Below are 22,857 nucleotides of genomic sequence, written 5' to 3'. Positions count from 1 at the left end.
TTTTCTCATTTCATTTCCCGGGTCTTTTTTTCACTTTCCGTGTTCTGCACATCCACGCTCACTCACTGAACCTTCGTGGCACACTCCCGTCGCTGTTGGTCGGGGTATCGATGTTTGTCTGGGTCTGTTCTATAATTTCTTAATGATTTACTGAATTCGTCATTCGTTACTTTGTGCTCTAGACGCCGCCGCGTTCACTCGTTACACGCGCGACAATGGCGTTCGCATTGCCGCATCTTCTCTTGGCCATTTTGGCCGTTTTTCATTTGGGACCGGTGGCTGCAGCTGAAGGTGACATCAACCTCTGCGGACAGTCTGACCACTGGAACTCGACTGAGGTCCCATACTCTTGTAGGTTAACACTCCCATATACCATCGTGAGTGAGGCTTATTGACATGGGCGTCTAGTCAACAACAATGCTTGGGGCAACGATAGCTCCGGCTACCAGTGCATGGCCGTGCATGATGGCGGTCGCAGCTTCGATGTCACCTACAAGTGGACAGGTGACGCTTCTCTTGTCAAAGGATTCCCCTACATGAAGGCGCACCCCTCGAGACTGCCTGTACAGCTGTGGAACGTCTCGCGACTTCAGTTCACCGCGGAATGGCAGACGTATGTGAAGGGCAAGGAGAGCGCCAGCGCCGACGAGCAGGCCAAGGCATTCGACGACATCAGCCTCTACGCCAACGTCGCCGTAGACATGTTCCTGTCCGACAACATCACCAACTCCACCGGCCTCAACGCGCCCTTTGAGATTATGATTTGGCCGTGGTGGGTGCCGACGGTCAAGCCTCTGGGCTGGGCCGAGTCCACGCCCGACACGGATACCGTCACCATCGACGGCACCAAGTTCTCTCTGTACCACGGCTGGAACGACGGCGGACAGCATGTCTTCTCTTGGCTGTCGCGCACCAACCTGACCAAGACGGACGCCGACTTCAGCCCGCTGTTGAAGTACATCTGGAAGAAGGGTCTGCTTTCCGGAGCTCTCTACCTGGGCCAGCTGGAGTTCGGATCAGAGATCAAGCATGCCGGAGAGGAGGTTCACTTTGAGGCCAAGAACTACAACCTGAGCATCGTCAGACAGGGCGACCCGGAAGATATCACGACCTCGACTTCGACGACCTCATCGGCCAAGACATCAAAGACGCCCACACCGACAACGACCATTCCTTCCGAGATGTTGGTCTCCGCCACCTCAAGCACCCCGAGTAGCACCAACGCGGCTGCTCCGACGGGGGTCATGAACATCATGCCCTGGTCGCTGGCACTTGCTGCTTACTTGTTATAACAACTAGACGTAATGTAGATGGTTCAATGTAGACATGGGATATCTGGCGTTCATGATTGGTAATGTTTGACTTTTCTAATTGATGCAACTGAATTATTGGTGAGTCTTGCTATTGGGGCAAACATGTTCAGCTTATAACTACCTATACGTATATTAGATATGACTTATCTCTATTCTTTCCAAAGGAAAGCAGGAGAGTCCATACTCTTACCGTCTCCGTTGTTATCGCTACTGTCGCGTTGCTAAAAGCATCGTCGCTACTGTTGTGATCTGCATCTGCTGTACTTGTAGTTACCTCGATAGTTGGCGTTTTTTTGCATCATCACCATCCGCCCGGATAGCTCAAAATATCTGCCCGAATAGCAAAACTCTCACTGACTGTACTTTGCGGACAGTTACTCACTGTTGACAGATCGATCCTCACAAGTCACTGTTTCGATTCCATTGCTCAGAGCTCCTAATCACAGACTTAATCGAATAGTGAAGTAAGAAGCCAACCCAAGACTCTGCTTAAAAATGCTCCATGTCCCCTCATGAAGCTTTTGCCGCCTTCTCAATACCTGCACCCTCTAGTAAACACCTTGACCGTTGTAAGCATTCAAACACCCGAACAAAATTTGACTAAGGTCTACATCTCAATATCTACCTGGAATGGAACAACCCAAGAAGACCAAGCCCAGCCCCTCGCGCAGCCACGGCGCCTACAAGTGCATATGCCACATATGCACCAATTGCACTTCTCTCGTGTCCGTTTACGGCACTTATTGCGCTGACTGCATAGCTGCTGGCCACTCTAGTCTTGCAGCAGTTTGAGTGCAGTTGCGAAAGCAGTAGAAATGGTTAGCAGACGCGCGGTGGCGCTTCATGATCATGGAGGTATAGCATTGGCGAAGCAGCATTTGAGCATGGCGCTGCTGAAGTCACCCTAAGTAGTCTTGATCTATCTTATACAAGTTCTCTTTTCATGAGTGTCATATCTATCGTCTAAGGAAATCTAAAGAGAGCGACGCGCGATTCTATGAGTCTACGACTCTATGTCTTCATCCTACTTTCTGCTTCCCGCAGCTGTTGCTCTTCTCCTCTATCATGCTCTACGCTCATGTCCATTCTCATCCCAGTGTTCTGGTTCTAGTCGTCTTCGTCTATATCAAAAGCGCCGATTATATCCAACTTTACGCCTCCGGTTTTGCACGCGGCAACAATCTCCTTTGGCACACTGCCATTATCACCCTGAACGGCAACAACAGTCTTGAGCAGGCTGTGAGTGACACTCGCGACCTGCAACGTGTATTCGAGCAATTCAGTGACTTCCTCGTCCGTCCCAAGCTCGTTGAAAAATTCCAAGACTTCCAGATTCGGCGGGAGACCAACGGAGTGCATGCGTGGTTTCTTTGAAGACTTGCCAAAAAGCTGATAATCCCAGTTCAGCCTCAACGACTTCACCTTCTCAAAGTCTCTCATCCTAACGGGTTTCCTGCCACCGAGCGTTGGGTGGTCGATGGTGATCGTCTCGAGTGAGTGACCCTGGGAGTTGAGTGCTAGGATGTAGTCGCTAAAATTGTCTGAACTCTCTTCCAATTCTGGGCTTGGCTGCTCCAACTGCGTCATAACGAACTCCTTCAAACCCTCGGGAAATTCGAGAATATCCGACAGCGCATCATCGTTGATGTCGCACTCGATGAGATGCAACTTGTGCAGCGCTGTTTCGTGGGGTCGCTCAATCAGGTCGAAGCCGCGGTAATCCAGCTTCGCTCGCCTGATGACTAGCGTCTCCAGTGTTGGGTGCGCAAAGATGTGGACATTCTCGCGGAGATCCCAGTACGCATCGTCGGGACACTGGTAAAATAGCGTGCAGTGCTTCAAGCATGCCAAGTCGAACGGGCCATTGAAGAGAGCACCGATTCCGTGAAGCAAAGTGACGGGGACGGACACCTCGAGGGTTGCGAGGTTGCTCATGGTGCTGATGGTTCGACTGAGGGCCTCAAAGCGGGTCGGCGGGTGGTGTGAGCCATGAATCGGCCCATCGAGTCTCAGGTGCGAGAGCTCGTGGGCGGGATACTCGAGGCTGACGTCCTGGATGGCAGAACCGCGACGCATGCGACGGCTGAGGGATTCTGAGAAGACGAGGTGCTGCTCTGGGTCGTCGAAGCGCACTTGGCGATAGAGGATGGCGTCGGCGAGCTCGTGCCAGGCCCTATTGACACGGCTCACGGCGCAAAGGTCGCTGCGCGAGGTGCGGCCGACGGCCTCGAAGATGTGAAGGAGCAACTCATCGGGGAGCAGGGCAAGCTGCCTGGGGACGGAAGTCGTGACAGACAGGATGCGGGATTGCGCTCGTGAATGCGACGACTGCGCTCGTTGAGCTTGCTGAGCTTGAGCTTGCGATCCGGCCTGCGGGTCGGCATTTGCGCCCGTCGTGGAATCGCGCGACATCCTGGTCCCACGATGAGTTGAAGAGTGGGAGAAGTGGATCCAAAAGATGAGGTTCGCAGTCTGATAACGAGATGTTGCTGATAAAGTCTTGGACAGATGGCTGATAACGGCATTATGTCAGCATCATCTCGGTGTCGCCGCAAGCGGTGAGCCAGTCATCGCGTCTGAGAACGGTCTGATTGGCTGCACATTCTGCCGCTCTCGGCTTATCGATAAGCATCTCAGTCTCGATAAGAATGCGACCGTCTCTCTTCAGTGCTTCACTGCGTTCCAAGTTGGTGAAGCCCCTGAACCCGCTGAAACTGTTGCACTCCTGAGAGCGTCGGAGGCCTTATCTGCCAAGCAGCCAGCCATCTCAATCAGATCATACGCCGTACACGCAGCAAGTGCATTACTGTTTCTGTGAGCATACGTGAAATTCGTCCCAAAGGAGAGGTCTTTGGCAATACTCGGCATGGGATTTCAACCGGTCGACAGGCGTTGATGCCCTGCTAGCTAAGTGTGCATGCATGCAGCTCATGATAAAGCGATCCAATCATAACTTGCGCGACATTGAATAAAATGGCAGTCATATGACCAAATGCCGGGTCGCCCACCCGTAGGCCAGCCCAAAGTGCAAATCTCTCAAAACACCCCCTCGGAACGATGTGAACACAGTACCCCGAAGCCGCCATCATGTATCTCATTGACGTCGAGACGCTGCAGACTGAAGAGTTCTTTGGCAAAATCCCTCAGTATGCCATACTCTCTCATACATGGCACGGCACGGATGAAGTCACCTTCAGGGAATGGGAACAGCGGGACTCAGCTGCGATCCAGTCAAAGTCGGGTTACACCAAAATCCTCAACGCCTGCCATCAGACACAGAAAGAGGGTCTGAGGTACCTGTGGGTTGACACGAATTGCATCAACAAGGAGAGTTCCGCAGAGCTCTCTGAGGCAATCAACTCCATGTTCGCCTGGTATCGAGACGCCCAAGTTTGCTTTGCGTTTCTACACGATGTTCAATTCGGCCCACCATTTTACTACACCTCCTCTGACCTATCAGATGAGAGAACAGGATTAGAGATTGATGACGAAACGGGCTTCATTTACAGTCGCTGGTTCACCCGTGGTTGGACTCTCCAAGAGCTCCTTGGCCCGACTCGACTTATATTCTTCGACTGCAACTGGAAGTCACTAGGCACCCGCAGTTGGTTGTCCCGACGTATCTCAACTGCGACAAACATAGACGAATTCTATCTTGCAGACGCCTTTGTCGGAGATCCTTCCTCCAGATCGGTGGTGATAGAAAAGCCCAGTATATCGGAAAAGATGTCATGGCTATCCACAAGAAAAACAACGAGAGTCGAGGACTTGGCCTACTGCATGTTGGGTATTTTCGACTTGAACATGCCTCTTTTATACGGCGAGGGCATGAAAGCTTTTGCTCGGTTACAAGAAGAGATCATCAAAGGTTCTAATGACCAGACAATATTTTGTTGGCCTTGGGATAAAAACATTGTTCCGTTAAACTGGGGCAGCTTGCTTGCGCCTGAGCCATCACTCTTTATGGACGGGCGTCTTTATGGATCAACATCGACCGTTCATTGGTCGCCATGGTCAAAGACAACATCGTACGTTATGACGAACGCCGGTTTACGCATCAGATTTCCTACGCTGAGGCTGGGTGGCGGAATAGAGCTGGCCATTCTCACTGCTCACCACAATAAACACTTCCTACAGAGTCGAGTTTGTATCACTTTGAAGACAATCCTTCCGCATGGAGAGGCAACCAAAAGCGTCGTGGATGATTCCGCCACAATAGCGCAGAGATTTCCGATACCACCGGACCTAGTCGTCCTCAACGAACTAGACGCATTGTCTATTTCGGCCTCCGCGCTCAAGGAAATTTGCATTCGCCCGTTACCCAATCTCAATGTAGACTTAGACGCGGCTCTGCGAGGCTGGGAGCTGGGGATATCTCGGTCGAGGGTGAGCGCGTCGGCAATTTTACTCATCTTTGACGATGCTGTTGGTTGTGACTTGTTTGGAGCTTTCCCGATTGGAGGCACATCGCAGCTACGGCTCGAGCCACTCTCCAGGAACTTGTTTCCTGTGGCACCCTCTGATACATCGTCTACCAGTGCCACAGAGTTTTACTTCATCCAAGCTAGCGGAGCACATCTAGCCAGCCTGGTTGTGGGAATTCACAGACGAAGCGAAAATACATATTTCCCTGGCATTCTGGACGTGCCTGACTGGTTTTGTTATTTCAAGGAGCATGAGAGACATTTTCCCTCAATGTATGACCGATCCACATCAGCCGTGACCCCTGATGGACGTATATCAGTACGACTGGATTGGAGCGTGTTCAAAACTGACGGCTTTGTCATTAAACCGGTCTATGTCTTGCCAGGAAAGATGCCTTTCAGATATTGAGATATAGAAGAAGAGCGCTGAGGAGTTTAGTAATAATCAATAGATCGCAGTTCTCTACCATGTTCGTATGTTTGCCAGTACAAAGATCGCAGCCAAGTAACAACTTGCGGATACGAAATAGGGTATTCCCAATGCCGCACCACCCAGAGCAATCGCCTTCACCCAAAGAACCATCATAAGCGGCGCCCCAAGCAATGATCCTGACGTCTTAACCATCATTACGATGGAAAAGATGTGAGAGTCCGGGTCAGCAGTGTCCAGCTGCTGATCATTCCGCTTAGGGGCAATGAACGGCGACTTCAACAACGAAAGAGTGAAGACCGGCAACGCGGAGCCCAGTGCATACAGGAATAGAGACGGGACAAGCATCCAAGTGCTTGTAGCCACGGAAATCGCCAATGCACCGAGAACAGACACGATGAGGCAGACGTTGGCATAGTACATGTTCATCTGGTGACTCGCCAGCTCAGGGGAAAGGTGCCGGGAGGCGTTCCGACGCGAACGAAGCAGTGCTGGAATGATGATAGTCAGAAGGGTGAGGTTTACTACAGCCTTTGCCGAAAGCAAATAGCCAGTAGAGGCGAATGTCCAGTGGTACCGCTTTGAAATGTACTGAACCAGAAGCTTCGTATCTGAGCTTGCAAGAGATGTCAAGACGTAACTGATGAGCAGAAGCGTCATATTGCGCGGATGGCTCGCAATGACGGAGCGCAAGACGCCAAAACGTTGGATGACAGATCTCACTAGTGAGGGATTGGCGTCCTGGGCTTTCAAGACGGGGGAAGAGAGACTTGGACGCGACTGCTCATCTCCATGGCGTGCCCGAGATGAGTGAGAAGGGGCGGCAGACGAGTCTTCGACAAGAGAGATGGCCGGAATCGCCAGGAGGAGGAGGCATATCCCATTCCAGAAAGGCAGCCATAGTAGCAGGCTCATGGTGGCTGATGCAAGAGCGGGGCCAAGAAGCGCTACAACATAGGAGACGGAACTCATCCAGCCGAAATATGTCGCCCTTCAAGACCTAATTAGCTTTACATATACGTGGCGGGAATGGACGACATACTCACCTCGCAACATGATCATCGGTCATACTGGACGCGATTGCGTAAGTAATCGAGTTAAACACACAGTCGCCCCCCAACACGGAGAGAAACGGAGAGGCAACAATGGCCTTAGTCGGGAGCGCCTGTTCGAAATAACCGACGAGAACGGCCCAGGCCAACATGAAGATCCGAGGTACGAGGTTAAGGGACAGGATAGTGCGCCGGCCGTACCGCTCAGCAAGAAATCCTAGCGGGATGGTCATGACAAAGTCTAGTAATATTGTCAACCTTGGTTTTCCCTGACGTGTGAGAATCTAGTCCTTACCTCCCACGATCCATGCCGTTTCCATGGTTCCTTGAATCCATGCCAGCCGTTGCTGGACGCTGTCGATCTTGCACAGAGTTTCGTCCACACTGCCATCCCGATCGATCACCGAGGGATCCGCAGCCAGGTAGTGCTCGCGGCAAAGTCGACGCTCGACGACTCTGTTCAGGGGCAGCTGGTAGAGACTCGCGGCCAGATTCACCAGCAGCACCAAGGCCAGGAGGGCACCGATCCCCGCTTTCCGCGACTTGCGCGGGGCTTGCGGCAGCGCGTGGCCATCGGATGCAACGTGCTCGCCCTCGGCGCCCACGGAAGTTGACATGATCCACAGATCGCGTGGTGAATCTGGGGTTGACGGAGTTTGACATGCGATTAATGTCCGGTCGGGGCGCGGGGAATTTCGGGACACTGGGGTCAACTGCGTGATGACTAAGCTAGCACAATCATTTGCGTTTGCCCTTGCTGAAACCCCTGCAAATGCGGGAGTTTTGGGTTTCAGCCACACCACTACCCTAAACGTTAATTAGTATTATCTTTTTATTATTTTCTATCGTTTCTACTATTATTAATTAATTATAGATAATATGTAATAATTATATAGTATTATAAACTTAAATTAATGCTATTATTAATATAATTATATATCCTTCATAATAGACCTTATTAATACTATATTTCTAGCTATATTTAACCTTATAAGTTATAAAGTTGAACTATTTCTATTAAAATTAAATATAGGTTTAATTACTAGTTAAAATAGTCTTAAATAGATAAAGTAATGCTTTTATATTAATACTTTTTATTATATATAGTATATAGATATAATAGAGAGCTATAGCTACAACTATAATATATATTAATAACATAATATAAATAGCTTAAGTTTAGTTAATATATTATAGCTTTTATTTTTCTTTCTTAATTTTATTATATATTAATATATTAGTATTAAAGTAAAAAGATATAAATTAGTTAAATAAACGATTTATATATACTAAATATTATTATTATTATTTAGTATAAAATAAAAAGCTCTATTGAAAAAGCTTTTATTAGTTAAATCTTTTAGTATTATAGCTATAATAAATATAGTTTAATACATAAAATATACTATTTAATATTATTATGCTTTATTTATTATTACAAAAGATATACTAAAGCTATATTAACTAAAACGTTCTAATAATTATAAATTAATACTATTATATAAAGAAGTAATATTTAAGCTATTATATAATAAGTTCGACGTTTATTTTAATAAGCTATAGATATTTCTTATTAATAAATTTAATTTAAAAGTATTAATCTCTATATTTTATAACACCTAAAAATGATATAATAATAGAAAAAGAAAATTAAATATATCGCTTTATAGAGAGATAATTAAAACGCTTAAAATATAAAGAAGATATCTATAATATTAAAGCTAACTAGTTTATTTTTACTAATAAAAATAGTATTAATTACTATAATAAAGCTAAAACAATAGTATAATTACTAAGAAGTTTTTAACCTTTAAAGAGAAATATATTAAAGGTTACAGAATAATATTATATATTATTAGTATTCACTCTCAATAATATTCTTCACTATATTATATATCTTAGCTATATAAACTAAAAAAGCTTTTTATATTAAATTAAATATTTAATATTACTTTTTATAAACTTATTTTTAAAGTAAAACTTAATTTTAGTTATAAATAATATAAATTAGTATTGTATATTAAAGCTTTAAATAGTACATAATACTATTAATATTCATTTATTATATCTACCTCTATATTTATTAGATTATAACTTTATAGAGGTGGTTTTTAATAACTTAAAAGTATATCTATAGCGTTATTGTATATATTAACATACTTTACTAATCAGCCGCACATATCAGTCAGCCGCACACTTTTCCTCATCTTTCAAACATTATATAAGTTTTTACAACCAGAACGTAGAAAATCAATTAGCTCTTATCAGCATCTGATTCACTAGATAATTCTACATCTTTAGAACACATTCGCATATTATGGCCTGTCTTGCCGCACACACTGCAACGCTGTTGAGCCGACCGACCCTTCTTCGACAGACCCTTATCTTCACCTTCTTGAGGCGCTGGACGTTTCTCTTTGCCCTTTTCTTCCAGGATAACCTGAGATTCTGCTATATTAAGTGCTCCTCTAAGCTGGATATATATCCTTTTTGCTCTCTAGCGCTTAGTAAGCGCTATATTAGCATCCTAAAGTATATGCATTTAATCTATTAAAATTATGATTAAGTGTATTATTACCTATATACCTTTTGCTAGCTAGTTAACTGCTTTAATTATTAGTGTTAGAGAGCTTCCTTAATAGGCTGAGATCTAAGTTTTAATAAAGTTTAATTATAAAAGCGCTTTATATTAGTTAGAAGGTGTTTATAACTGCTAGGCTAGTGGTGTTAAGGGATTAGTCGCAGGAGGTATAAGCGTCTATATATATATTAAGTTTCCTAATTATATAATTTAGGTCTTATAGTAAAATATTAGCTCTATAGAAAGTAGATTTAATATTTTTATTTATAAAGATCTTATTATAAGCCTTATAGAAGGTAATAAAGAACTTAGACTTTATAATATAGTTAACAGAGGATTTAATGAATAGGTTGATTTCATCCCTATATGCATGTTTTAAAGGTGAGTATAGCATAATATCTAATAGCTAGAGTAAGTAAGATGAATGCAGAGGTATACTAATAGTTATAATATTATTCTACTTATAGTATTTATTAAATTCAGCTAATAAATAGCTCTTATATCAATTAATTATAAGCATCTAATAGATATCTTTTACATAAGCCTAAATATGCTTTTCAAAATGCTTAATCTAGTTTAGGCCAGTTTTATTATCAATTTATCTATTAGTAGTTAGTTTAATCACTTAGTCGCCTAGAAAGCCTAATTCTATTAATTAGTTAGTAAGGTGATAAGACCCTCAAATAATTATAAAAGGTAGGATATATTATTATCACAGGCTAGAGCTCGGATTGATATCTCCGGCTTCGCCGGAGCAGTTACTAAGATCCGGCTCCGTTGGACCCACTATTCTGCCGCAGTACGCCGCCTAACCCAGCCTGCTTCACCGCTGTTAGGTGCCTACTCTTATAAAGTCCTTTCTTCCTTCTTCAGCTTAGAATAGTTAATCGACAGCACCTCTACGTTGAACAAGCCTAGGGGCCAGCCCCTTACATATTCTAAGCTCAACAACAAAAGATGCTTATGAAACCTCACGAGAGCGATACGACCGATTCGCTAGAGGGTAGCGTAACGAGAAGGCGCTATATGAAAACCTCACGAGTGCGACATAATAGATTCACTGGAGGGTAGCGCAAACGACGCGATAACTACAGAGATTAACTGCAGGGTTAATAAAGCGGTTAACATAAGCATACGTCCTCTTTAGGACCAGATGATGCAGCTCTTGACAGCTCTAAACAGGCTTATATCAACAGATAGAGCAACCCTTACGCCGATTATAAGCAGCATATCTACCCTATCTACAGCTGATATAACTACATAGGTAATAAGCAATAGTATTATAATAATAGTAGCTAAACCCTATAAACTAACCTCAACTAGACAACTGAGGCTAATGCTTCCTAACCCTCTAAAGTTTAATAGCATAAGACGACGGTTTCCACAGTAGGCTCTAGAGATAAACTTAAAGCTACAGATTGACGCTGAAGCTATAGGCGGAGAAGAGAGCGCGTTCGCATATATCTACGCCAGGCTGGAGGGAACCACCTAAGCGACATCCTCCGCCTTCTTCGCTAATAGAGTAGCCTGAGGAGACACCTCCCTAGCTTGATTTATAGACTATCTTAAAAGAACGTATAGGGACCTAAACACTGAAGCCTAAGCCTTGGATAAGTTACGCACTATGCAGCAATAAGAGGAAGAGAGTTTTACTTCCTTCTTTCCTAAGTTTGAGAAGGAGCTTACAGCAAGTGGGGGAGGATCTTAGTAAGATAGGATTAAGATCAACTACTTAGAAGGCATACTAAATTCCTAGTTAAGTAACCTATTAATAGGGGTACCAGAAGCGCTAAAGGACTACCACTAGTTTATAAAACTGCTTCTCACTATAGGATCCCACTTAGATAGCAGGAAGCTTAGGGAACGCTACCTTAGTTACACTTCTCAGAAAGTGCTGCAACCTAACTGCTAATAAGATGCAGACAGAGATATACTGATATCTGGCGTCAGCTGCGCTAAGGGTAAGGAGAAGATAAAGTTATATTGCTAATAAAGCAGCTCCTCATCTAAAGACCTGCTGCAGCTTGTGAGAGACACCTATAAATACTTCAACTGCAACCAGATCAGCCATATTGCTATACAGTATCCTAAGCTGAACTATTCCTATCCTGCAAAGGTTAAGAAAGCTAAGAAGCGAGAAGAGAGCAGCAATAAGAGTCCTATAGAGGAGCTGGGAAGCTCTGAGGCTGAAGAGAGCTTAGGAAAAGAGTAACTGCACTGCAAAGTTAGGCGTTAGAGGCTGAACTTAGTGATATCACAAAATAGAAGCAGTTTAAGCATTATATAAGCAGCAAGTCAGTAGTGATCACTACCTATATATATAAGGGCATTTAAGCAGACGCCCTAATAGATATAGGGTGCAACTTATACGCCCTTATCGACCACAACCTAGCCTGCAAGCTCCACCTATTAGTAGTGGACCGCTCTGAGCGAGTATTAGGCAGCTTTAGCGACGCTATAGGCGCTACAAAAGCAATAGGTGTGGTTATCTTTAACCTTAAGCTGTGCAATTATAATAAGAAGATCTTTGTATGTACTATATATAGCCTTAGCGACAATCTGTTCCTAGGGAAGCCCTAGATAGAGAGGAACTGCATCCTATATAATGCTGCCGCGCAACAGATACAACATAAGAGGGGCGGCGTAGACCTACGTCTAAAAGGCGAGGAAGAGCTAGGACGAGTGCACTAGATCAGAGCTGCCCGCCTCCTCCTGGGAGCCCCTTTTATAACGCTTTATTAGAGGGCATAACAACACACCAAAGGAACTGCAGGATATAAAGTTCGAGCGATCAGCCTAGCAGATATACAGAAGGCTCTTATAAAAAAGACTGAGAAGGCAGACCTAAAAGCCCTCCTCCCACCAGCTGTACTAGCTAAGTTCTGAAAGCTATTCCAACCTAATGAAGCTGCCAACCTTCCACTATATCGCCCTAGGGTTAACCATAGGATCCCTATTAAATAGGATAGTAGTAGTAATAAAGCTGTACTACTATAGGGTCTGCTCTATAGCATATCATAAGAAGAACTCCTTATCCTCTATAAGACCCTATAAGACCTACTTAATAAGGGCTTCATCTGCGCTAGCAGCTCAGAAGCATCAGCCCTAGTACTATTTATATATAAACCAAACAGAGGAATATATTTCTATATTAACTACTACGCTCTCAACAAGCTTACTAAGCGTAACTGATACCCTCTTCCCTTGATTTAAGAGACACTACAGACTGTTAGTGCTGCTAAGTGGTTCACTAAGCTAGACGTAGTAGCAGCATTCCATAAGATCTAGATCGCGCAGGGAGAGGAGTATAAGACAGCCTTCCAGATGAGATATAAGCTATTTAAATAGCTACTTATCCCCTTTAGGCTCACAGGAGCCCCCGCTATATTCTAACGATATATCAACAGCATACTTTAAGAGTATCTAGACGACTTTATAATAGCACATATAGATAACATCCTGATCTACTTAAACAGATTATAATAAGACCATAAAGCAAAGGTTAAGCTAGTACTGCATAAGCTTACTACAGCAGGGCTATATTTAGACCCTCATAAGTGTGCATTCTCTATAAAGATAGTTAAGTACCTAGGGTTTATTATTACAGCTGGAGTTAGTATCTCTTATAACCCTGAGAAACTGAAGGCAATTAAGGAATAGGCAGCTCTAAAGATATTTTAGGGAGTCTGAAGCTTCCTTAGATTTACAAACTACTACTGGATCTTTATCCCAGCATACTTAGAGATTGCTGGACCCCTGATAGCTCTTATAAAGAAAGGTGTCCCCTTCTACTGGGGTAAGGAATAAGAAGTAGTATTCCAGGAGCTTAAGAGGATCTTTGCTGCTAAGCCTATTCTATATCAACTAGACCCTAAGCGCACAACCTATATTGAGGCTGATTGCTCAGGCTTTGCCCTTAGAGGCATACTCTCATAAGAAGATAAGCATAGCAGACGTCACGCAGTAGCCTACTACTCACAGCAGCTTAACGCTGCCTAGTTCAACTATCTGATATATAATAAGGAGATGCTAGCTATTATAAGCTATCTATAAGAATAGAGAGCAAAGCTATAGAGTGTCAGCCACTTTAGGATCCTATTAGACCATAAGAACCTAAAGTACTTTATAACAAAGCAGAAGCTTACAGAACAGCAAAGCTAATAGGCAGAGGAACTATCTCAGTATAACTTCAAGATATAGTACCAGCCAGGAAGCAAAGCAGTAGTGCTAGACGCACTCTCTAGATGTGAATAAGATATACCTACGTCTCTAGAGGATAAGCGTAAACAAGGTTGAATCCTATAGCTCCTCCCAGAAGCAACCCTACCCTCAGCGTGTATATAACGTATAGATGCAGCACTATTAATGCTTATATTTACTGATGATGAAGAACTATAGCAACTCTGGGATCAGACCTAAGGATAAGATAAAGTCTACCAGCAGGCCTATGCTGCTGTAAAACAACGAGAAAGAAGCTTCCCCCTAAGCCTTAAGCTAAAGGTTCAGATTGCTAAGTGTGAGATTGATAATAGCAACTAACTACTGTTTAGAGATCAGATTTAGGTACTAGGTAATAAAGATCTAGATAATAATATAAATATGCTACACACCTATATCGTTCAAAGCACCTACGACTTAATACTTAGTAGCTATCTAGGAAGAGATAACACCCTTGCGCTAGTTAGTAGACAGTTCTACTGGCCTAGTCAGTCGCACCTAATATGGCGTTTCTGCTGTAACTGCAATAGTTATAGGCGTAGTTATATCTAGAGGGAATATTATAAGGGACTTCTGAAACTACTACTGATACCACAGCATATATAAAGCAACCTCGCTATAGATTTTATTACTAACCTTCCCCTTATAGATAAGGGCGAGAGATATCTTTAGGTAATTATCAACTAGCTAAGTAAAGGCGTAACCCTCAAGGCGATAGAAAGCATAAAAGCTGAAGCCTGCGCTGAACGATTCCTGAACTGCCACTTCAGGTTTCACAGCATCCCTATATTAATTATAAGCGACAGAGGGAGCAACTAGACAAGCTGCTTCTAGCAGCAGTTCTGCAAGCTTTTAGGAATAGAGCAGCAGCTTAGCACCACCTACCACCTGCAGACTGATAGAGGCCTAGAGAGGATAAACCAGGAGATCCAGGCCTACCTATGCAACTACGCCACCTACTCACAGAAGGACTAGGCATATAACCTTCCAGCAGCTCAGCTAGCGCTTTGTAGCTGCGATAATAGCGCTATTAGGATGAGTAGCTTCTTCCTAGAGCATAGATACAACCTAGAGCCTATTAAGGTCAAGGAAGCAGGCCCAGCAAGCCCTGAGGGCACCTGTGAGGGCTAAGCACGCAAGTTAGTAACAAGGCTTCAAGATGTGATGGATATGGCCTAATCGACCCTCACCTCAACACAGCAACGCTACGAGGAGCTGGCTAATAGGAAGCGCCAGCCTACAGAGAGACTAGAAGTGGGCGACAAAGTCTGGCTTCACATAGGGTATTACAGATCCCCTAGGCCTTGCAAGAAACTGGATTAGTTACACCATAAGTATATAGTTACAAAAGTCATCTTACTATACGTAATAGAGCTTGATATACTAGCAGCTATATACCCACGCTTCTATATAGATATCCTGAAGCGCGCAGGTAACAACCCTTTACCTAGTCAAACGTTAGATGATAAGCAGCCGCCACTAATTATAGACGATAAAGGCGAAGAGACCTAGAGTGTAGAGAGTATTAACGCTGCTACCTAGAAGCGTCGAGGGCGTAGGCGACGCTGCGAAGTTCTAGTTAAGTGGGAAGGATATACAGAGAGGACCTAGGAGCCTGTCGAGACGCTCCAGGGGACAGAAGCAATAGAGGCTTACGAACGCCGTTATGGCTCTGCGATGGAGCACGATGGAGACCCAGCCTTAGCGCTGCGGGCGTGCCGCCGGAGGGGAGCCGGGGGGTGATGTCACAGGCTAGAGCCCGGATTGATATCTCCAGCTTCGCCGGAGCAGTTACTGAGATCCAGCTCTATTGGACCCACTATTCTGCCGCAGTACGCCGCCTAACCCAGCCTGCTTCACTGCTGTTAGGTGCCTACTCTTATAAAGTCCTTTCTTCCTTCTTCAGCTTAGAATAGTCAATCGACAGCACCTCTACGTTGAACAAGCCTAGGGGCCAGCCCCTTACAATTATCCCCTTAAATTAATATACTTAATAACTATAGCCTATTTATAGTTACTAAGCTGGACAGATTTCACTTTTCTGCATCTATTAGCATATATAATAACTATTAAACTAATAATAACACCTATTATAAAGCTAGTCTTATTAAAGTTATATAGATCCTTATTATTAATACTATATTTAGCTATTATATTGCCTAATAATACAAACCACTTCAAAATAACCTTTAGGTCCTCTTAAAATACCTTTTAATAATTATATAGATAATTAAATATAGTCTTTAGAGTCAGCTGTAAGTTAATAAACCTCTTAGCCTAATGCTTCCTAATAGGCATCCTATTCTATATCTACAGCAGGAGATTTATTATATCTTCTATACTAGTGAGTTATAGGGGAAATCCTCTAGAATCCTACTTAATTACATATTAGAGAAGTGTTTTCTCTTTAATTAGATTAAGTTTATATTATTACGGCTAAATATAGTTATAATATAGTTAATTATTTATTCTGTTGCATAAGGTACTTTTAGGGATACTATATATCTTTGCAGCACCTTACGTACTAAGTTTATAACCTAGAGCATATGTCGATCAGATCGCCTTAATAGTAAGAATGATCTTATCTTCTTGGGTGTAAATCGGCATTGCGGTTGTTAAGATATTACGCGTCAAAGGTTTAAGTGGCTGGGAATAAAGCGCGTCATGGAAAAAGTGCGCGGCTGACTGATATGCGCGGCTGACTGGTAAAGTATGTTATAAATACATACATATAATAGATATATCCTTTTAAATAGTTTCTCTATAAAATAGTTATTATTATTAGTTTATACTTAGAGTAAATTATAAGCTATTTTTAATATTATAAAATTATTATACTAAAAAAAGATTCCTCTAGTAATAAAGAGAGTAAAGCTTAAATATAAAATATTATAAACTTATAAACTTATAAGCTTAATAATAGTTTTATCTCTAAAGTATTTATTAAATAATAGATTAGATATAGCAATAGTTTTATATAGATAGAAGAATATAATATAGCTATATACTATTTAAGTTATATATTTATTAGCTTAACTATATATATATATATCTATTTAGATTATATTTAAGTGTAATCATTATATAGTAATAAAGTATATTAATACTTATATACTTATTAATAATATTTATTATAGAGATTATAGCTAGCATTCCCTTACGTATATTTAATTTAATAGTATAACTATAGCTAGAGGAGAAGCTTATAATTATAAAAGCTAGAAGAAAAGCTAATAAGTATAATTAAAAATAATAAATAACTATATATAGTTTTTATATATATATATTATAGGGGGCTATTAGTTTATAATATATAAAAAGGTGTTAAATATAATAGATTTATATTATATAGTAAATATTTTTATTTAGCTTTAGCTAATAAAGTTTAATAGTTAATAATAAGAATAAATCTCATAATAGCTTAGCTTCTTTATAATATTTAGCTTAAGAGTTTGCTTCTATGTAGCTTATTTATTAATAATCTACTAATAAATAATACATATTTATAGTTTATTTATAATTAATATGTTAAGAGAAATATTAGATAAAGATAATAATATAAATCTAATAGTTTTATAGTAATTAGTTTACCTATAGAGATATTATTAACCTAACTAGTTATTTTACTTTAAACTAATTAACTAATAAAAGGTTTATAATATTATTATTGTAAGAGATTAAGATAATATTTACTAGGGAATAAAAAAAAGACTTATAGTATAGCTTTATATATCTATTCAATATATATTTTATATAGCTCTAAGTAGTATAAAAGTATATCAAAAGGTTTAATATAGTTCCTTAGAGTAAATATTCGTGCTATTAGTTAAAAAGACCTATAAGCTTAATTTAGTAATAATATTAAGCTTAAATAACTACTTCTTATAATAATTTATTAAACGTTCTTAATAAAGTTAATAATATATTGCTCTCTATATCTCTCTATTTCTATATATATATATATATATTAGCTAGTTAAATATATTATATATAAACTTAATTATTAAAGATGGTAAGTAAGTAAATTAAATAAAATCAATCTAAACTATATATTACTAACTTTATTATTAAAGTTTTTACTCCTCTAATCTATTATTCTGAAGTATTTACTCTTTATCTTTATAAAATAAGCTGTTTTTTAGCTTAAATTAAACATTTATATATAAGTATATTAGTTAAATCTGTTTATAAAGCTATATTTACCTTATTAGACGTAGATATAAAATTGATAAGCTACTTTAGAACCTTTATATTACTTAAGAACTATTGAATTTTATTTTTAATTATAAATATAAAACTTAGTAGAGCTTTAAGGTTCTTAAATTATTCTATGTTTAATTCTTAAAGTTAATAAATACTAACTGCTTTATCCTTAATATTTATTAATAAGTAATAAAAAGTTATATTCTATTTTATAATATTAAGTAATATATTCTTTATAACTATTTAAAGTATTATAAGATAAAATTAAAAGTAAGCTTATCTTTAGGTATAATTAATAATAATAATAGAATTAGTATTTTAAAATGAGGTGTAGCTAGAGAAGTATTAGCTCTTATTAGTAGTAATATTAAAGCCTCTATAGAAAGCTTTATAAAAATAGATAGTAAAACTGATAGAGGAGGTTAATAATATAGCTACAGATATTAATATAATATATATAGTGTATAAAGTAGTAGTATATCAATTTAATTTATAAAGTAAAGTTTATTTTTAGCTAATAATACTTAAAAAGTATTATTTTAAGTTATTTAATTACTTAATGTTATACTTAATATTATTTTACTTATTAATATAGTTTTCTTTATTATTTTCCTCTTATTATCTAAGATTTTAATTATCTTAAGTGTTAGAGCTAATAGTTTTTTAATAGTAGTATTACTATTTATAATCTCTAATACCTATTTGTCACGGGCTAGAGCCCGGATTGATATCTCCGGCTTTGCCGGAGCAATTACTGAGATCCGGCTCCGTTGGACCCACTACTCTGCCGCGTTACACCGCCTAACCCGGTCTGCTTCACCGCTGTTAGGTGCCTACTCTTGTAAAGTCCTTTCTTCCTTCTTCAGCTGAGAATAGTCAATCGACGGCACCTCTACGTTGAACAAGCCTAGGGGCCAGCCCCTTACATATTCTCAGCTCAACAACAAAAGACGCTATACGAAACCTCACGAGAGCGATACGACTGATTCGCTAGAGGGTAGCGCAACGAGAAGACGCTATACGAAACCTCACGAGTGCGACATAATAGATTCGCCTGAGGGTAGCGCAAACGACGCGATGACTGCAGAGATTGACCGCAGGGTTAACGAAGCAGTCAACGCAAGCATATGTCCTCTTCAGGACTAGATGACGCAGCTCTTGACAGCTCTGAACGGGCTTATATCAACAGATAGAGCGACCCCTACGCCGCTTACGAGCAGCATACCTACACCGTCCACCGCTGATATAACTATATAGGCAATAAGCGACGGTATAATAATGGCAACGGAAGGGCGAAAGAAGCCCCTGCTAAACCCCCTGAAGTTCATGGGAAGGCGTAAGGACTACGCAGCATAGGCCCAGCAGATGCGCGACAAGATAGAGCTAGATGCAAGGTATATTAGCAGTAATGCTGATATCTGGTACTTCATTAACTCCTGCCTTGATAGCGGGCCACAGCAGGTTGTAGCTACCTTCTACGCAGCAGGAGGTCCAGGTGGGCAGAAGGACTCTGTTGAATTCCTGAAGTACCTTGACCGGACGTATAAGGACCTAAATATAGATCTACAGGCAGCAACCACGCTACGAACCCTTCGCCAGCGAGACGATCAGTCTCTATCCTCCTTTCTACCCTGGTTTGAGCGAACACTAGCTGAGGCTGGTGGCGCTGACTGGGCAGATAAAGCTAAGATAGCCTTCCTTGAAGGGGCCCTTAGTACTCGTCTTAAGAGGGGTCTGATCTATATTGAACTTCCTAAGGACGACTACCACAGATGGCTTCTCAAAGTTCAGGATTTCGCTATTAAGCTTGAAAGCCTACCTCAGCAGGCGCATAAGGGTACCCCACCTTATTCGAAAGCACCACAACCTGGCCAACAAGACGCAGACGGAGATATGGCGATGTCTGGCGTTAGCCGCGCTAAGGGCAAGGAGAGGGCAAGGCCACGTCGCCAACGTAGCAGCTCCTCCTCATCTGAAGACCTGCAACAACCAAAGAAGGACAGTCGCTGTTGTTACAACTGTAACCAGATCAGCCATATCGCTATATGGTGCCCTAGGCGGAAGCCTCTCAGCCCTACGAAGGCTAAGAAGGTCAAAAAGGTCAAGAAGGACCCTAAGCCTGAAGGAAGCAGTAATGATAATGCTACAGAGGAGCCAGGAAGTTCTGAGGCTGAAGAAAGCTTGGGAAAAGAGTAACTCTAACGCAAAGTCGGGCGTTAGAGGCAAAGCCTAGTGATATCACAGAATTGAAGCAGTTTAAGTATCGCATAAGCGGCAAGTCAGCAGTGATCACTACCCGCATATATAAGGGCACTTAAGCAGACGCCTTAGTAGATACTAGGTGCGACCTATACGCCCTTATCGACCACAACCTTACCTGTAAGCTCCGCCTGCTAATAGTAGATCGCTCTGAGCAGGTATTAGGCAGCTTCAGCGATATTACAGGCGCTACGAAAGCAACAGGCGTAGTTGTCTTTAACCTCAAGCTGTGCGGTTATAATGAGAAGATCTTTACATATACCGTACGTGGCCTTAGCGACAACCTATTCTTAAGGAAACCCTGGATGGAGAGGAACCATATATTATATGATGCTGCTGCCCAGCGTATACAGCATAGGAGGGGTGGTATAGACTTACGTCTGAAAGGCGAGGGAGAGCCAGAGCGAGTGCGCCAGATCAGGGCTGCCCGCCTCCTCCCAGGAGCCCCTTTTGCAACGCTCTATAGGAGGGCACGATAACAAACCAAAGGAACTGCAGGATATGAAGTTTGAGCGATCAGCTTAGCAGATATACAGAAGGCTCTTACGAGGAAGACTGAGAAGGCAGACCTAAAGGCCCTCCTTCCACCAGCTGTACTAGCTGAGTTCTGAGAGCTATTCCAACCTGACGAAGCTGCTAACCTTCCTCCGTATCGCCCTGGAGTCGACCACACGATCCCTATCAAACAGGAGAGCGACGGCAACGAGGCTGCACTACCATAGGGGCTGCTCTACAGCATGTCATGAGAAGAGCTTCTCATCCTCCGTAAGACCCTGAGAGACCTACTAGATAAAGGCTTTATCTGCGCTAGTAGCTCAGAAGCATCAGCCCCAGTACTGTTTGTATGCAAACCAGGTGGAGGGATACGTTTTTGTGTTAACTACTGCGCCCTTAACGAACTTATAAGGTGCGACTGATACCCTCTTCCTTTGATTTGAGAGACGCTACAGACTGTCAGCGCTGCTAAGTGGTTCACTAAGCTAGACGTAGTAGCAGCGTTCCATAAGATCTGAATTGCAGAGGGAGAGGAGTATAAGACAGCCTTCCGAACAAGATATGGGCTATTTGAGTGGCTTGTCGTTCCCTTTGGGCTCACGGGAGCCCCTGCTACGTTTCAGCGATATATCAATAGCATACTTCAGGAGTACCTAGACGACTTTGCGACAGCATATATGGACGACGTCCTGATCTACTCAAATAGCTTAAGGCAAGACCACAAAGCAAAGGTTAAGCTAGTACTACGTAAGCTTGCCGCTATAGGGTTACGTCTAGACCCCCATAAGTGCGCGTTCTCTGTTAAGACAGTTAAGTACCTAGGGTTTATTATCACTACAGGTGTGGGTATCTCTTGCGACCCTGAGAAACTGAAAGCAATTAAGGAATAGGCTGCGCCAAGGACAGTTAAGGGAGTCTGAAGCTTCCTAGGATTTGCAAACTACTACCGAATCTTCATCCCAGCGTACTCAGAGATCGCTGGACCCCTAATAGCTCTTACAAAGAAGGGTGTCCTCTTCTGCTGGGGTAAGGAACAAGAAGCGGCGTTCCAGGAGCTTAAGAGGATCTTTGCAGCTAAGCCTGTTCTACACCAACTCAACCCTGAGCGTATAACCTACGTTGAGGCTGACTGCTCAGGCTTCGCCCTTGGAGGAGTACTGTCACAAGAAGATAAGTATGGAAGACGTCATGCAGTAGCATACCACTCGCAGCGGCTTAACGCTGCCTAGTTCAACTATCTGATATATGACAAGGAGATGCTAGCTATTATGAGCTGCCTATAAGAATAGAGAGCAGAGCTATAGAGTGTCGGCCACTTTAGGATCCTATCAGACTATAAGAACCTAAAGTACTTTATGACGAAGCAGAAGCTTACAGAACGGCAAAGCTGATAGGCAGAGGAACTATCTCAGTATAACTTCGAGATATAGTACCAGCTAGGAAGTGAAGCAGTAGTGCCAGACGCACTCTCTAGACGCGAACAAGATGTACCTACGTCTCTAGAGGACAAGCGCGAATAAGGCTGGATTCTCCAGCTTCTTCCCGAAGTAGCCCTTACCTCAACGCGTACATAACGCGTAGAGGCAGCCCCATCAGTGCTTATGTTCACCGACGATAAGGAACTACAGCAACTCTAGGACCAGACCTAAGGGCAAGACTAAGTCTACCAGCAGGCATATAATGCTGTGAAACAACGAGAAAGAAGCTTCCCTCCTAGCCTTAAGCTAAAGGTCCAGATTGCTGAGTGTGAGATCGATAATAGTAACCAACTACTATTCAGAGACCAGATCTAGGTACCAGGTAGTGAAGACCTGGATAGCGAGGCGAACACACTACATACTTATATCGTTCAAAGCAGCCACAACTCAGTACTTAGTGGACA

General features: G+C 42.2%; 5 protein-coding genes across 5 annotated transcripts; 3 read left to right on the top strand and 2 right to left on the bottom strand.

Annotated features, from left to right (window-relative positions):
• Positions 1 to 215: 215 nt before the first annotated feature.
• On the top strand, positions 216 to 1,292 carry GUN-0 (Endoglucanase-1; the record flags this gene model as incomplete). The annotated part of the gene is made up of 2 exons (XM_037322854.1): positions 216 to 351; positions 409 to 1,292. 2 exons carry the CDS (start codon positions 216 to 218, stop codon positions 1,290 to 1,292), a joined length of 1,020 nt encoding a protein of 339 aa, XP_037178788.1.
• Positions 1,293 to 2,420: 1,128 nt separating this feature from the next.
• CGCA056_v007605 (uncharacterized protein) lies at positions 2,421 to 3,725 on the bottom strand (the record flags this gene model as incomplete). Its single annotated transcript, XM_037322853.1, has 1 exon — positions 2,421 to 3,725. One exon carries the CDS (start codon positions 3,723 to 3,725, stop codon positions 2,421 to 2,423), a length of 1,305 nt encoding a protein of 434 aa, XP_037178787.1.
• A 675-nt stretch (positions 3,726 to 4,400) lies between these two features.
• On the top strand, positions 4,401 to 6,146 carry CGCA056_v007604 (Vegetative incompatibility protein HET-E-1; the record flags this gene model as incomplete). The annotated part of the gene is made up of 1 exon (XM_037322852.1): positions 4,401 to 6,146. One exon carries the CDS (start codon positions 4,401 to 4,403, stop codon positions 6,144 to 6,146), a length of 1,746 nt encoding a protein of 581 aa, XP_037178786.1.
• A 54-nt stretch (positions 6,147 to 6,200) lies between these two features.
• atnC-3 (MFS efflux pump atnC) lies at positions 6,201 to 7,836 on the bottom strand (the record flags this gene model as incomplete). Its single annotated transcript, XM_037322851.1, has 3 exons — positions 6,201 to 7,158; positions 7,214 to 7,460; positions 7,515 to 7,836. 3 exons carry the CDS (start codon positions 7,834 to 7,836, stop codon positions 6,201 to 6,203), a joined length of 1,527 nt encoding a protein of 508 aa, XP_037178785.1.
• Positions 7,837 to 19,586: 11,750 nt separating this feature from the next.
• Positions 19,587 to 20,417, top strand: CGCA056_v007602 (uncharacterized protein; the record flags this gene model as incomplete). Its single annotated transcript, XM_037322850.1, has 1 exon — positions 19,587 to 20,417. One exon carries the CDS (start codon positions 19,587 to 19,589, stop codon positions 20,415 to 20,417), a length of 831 nt encoding a protein of 276 aa, XP_037178784.1.
• Positions 20,418 to 22,857: the final 2,440 nt, after the last annotated feature.

The sequence above is a fragment of the Colletotrichum aenigma genome (assembly GCF_013390185.1).
Source record: "Colletotrichum aenigma strain Cg56 chromosome Unknown KSG_Cg56_contig04, whole genome shotgun sequence".
NCBI classification, from domain to species: domain Eukaryota; kingdom Fungi; phylum Ascomycota; class Sordariomycetes; order Glomerellales; family Glomerellaceae; genus Colletotrichum; species Colletotrichum aenigma.
The sequence above is the reverse complement of the archived record's forward strand: the minus strand, read 5'-3'. Positions and strand labels throughout refer to the sequence as shown.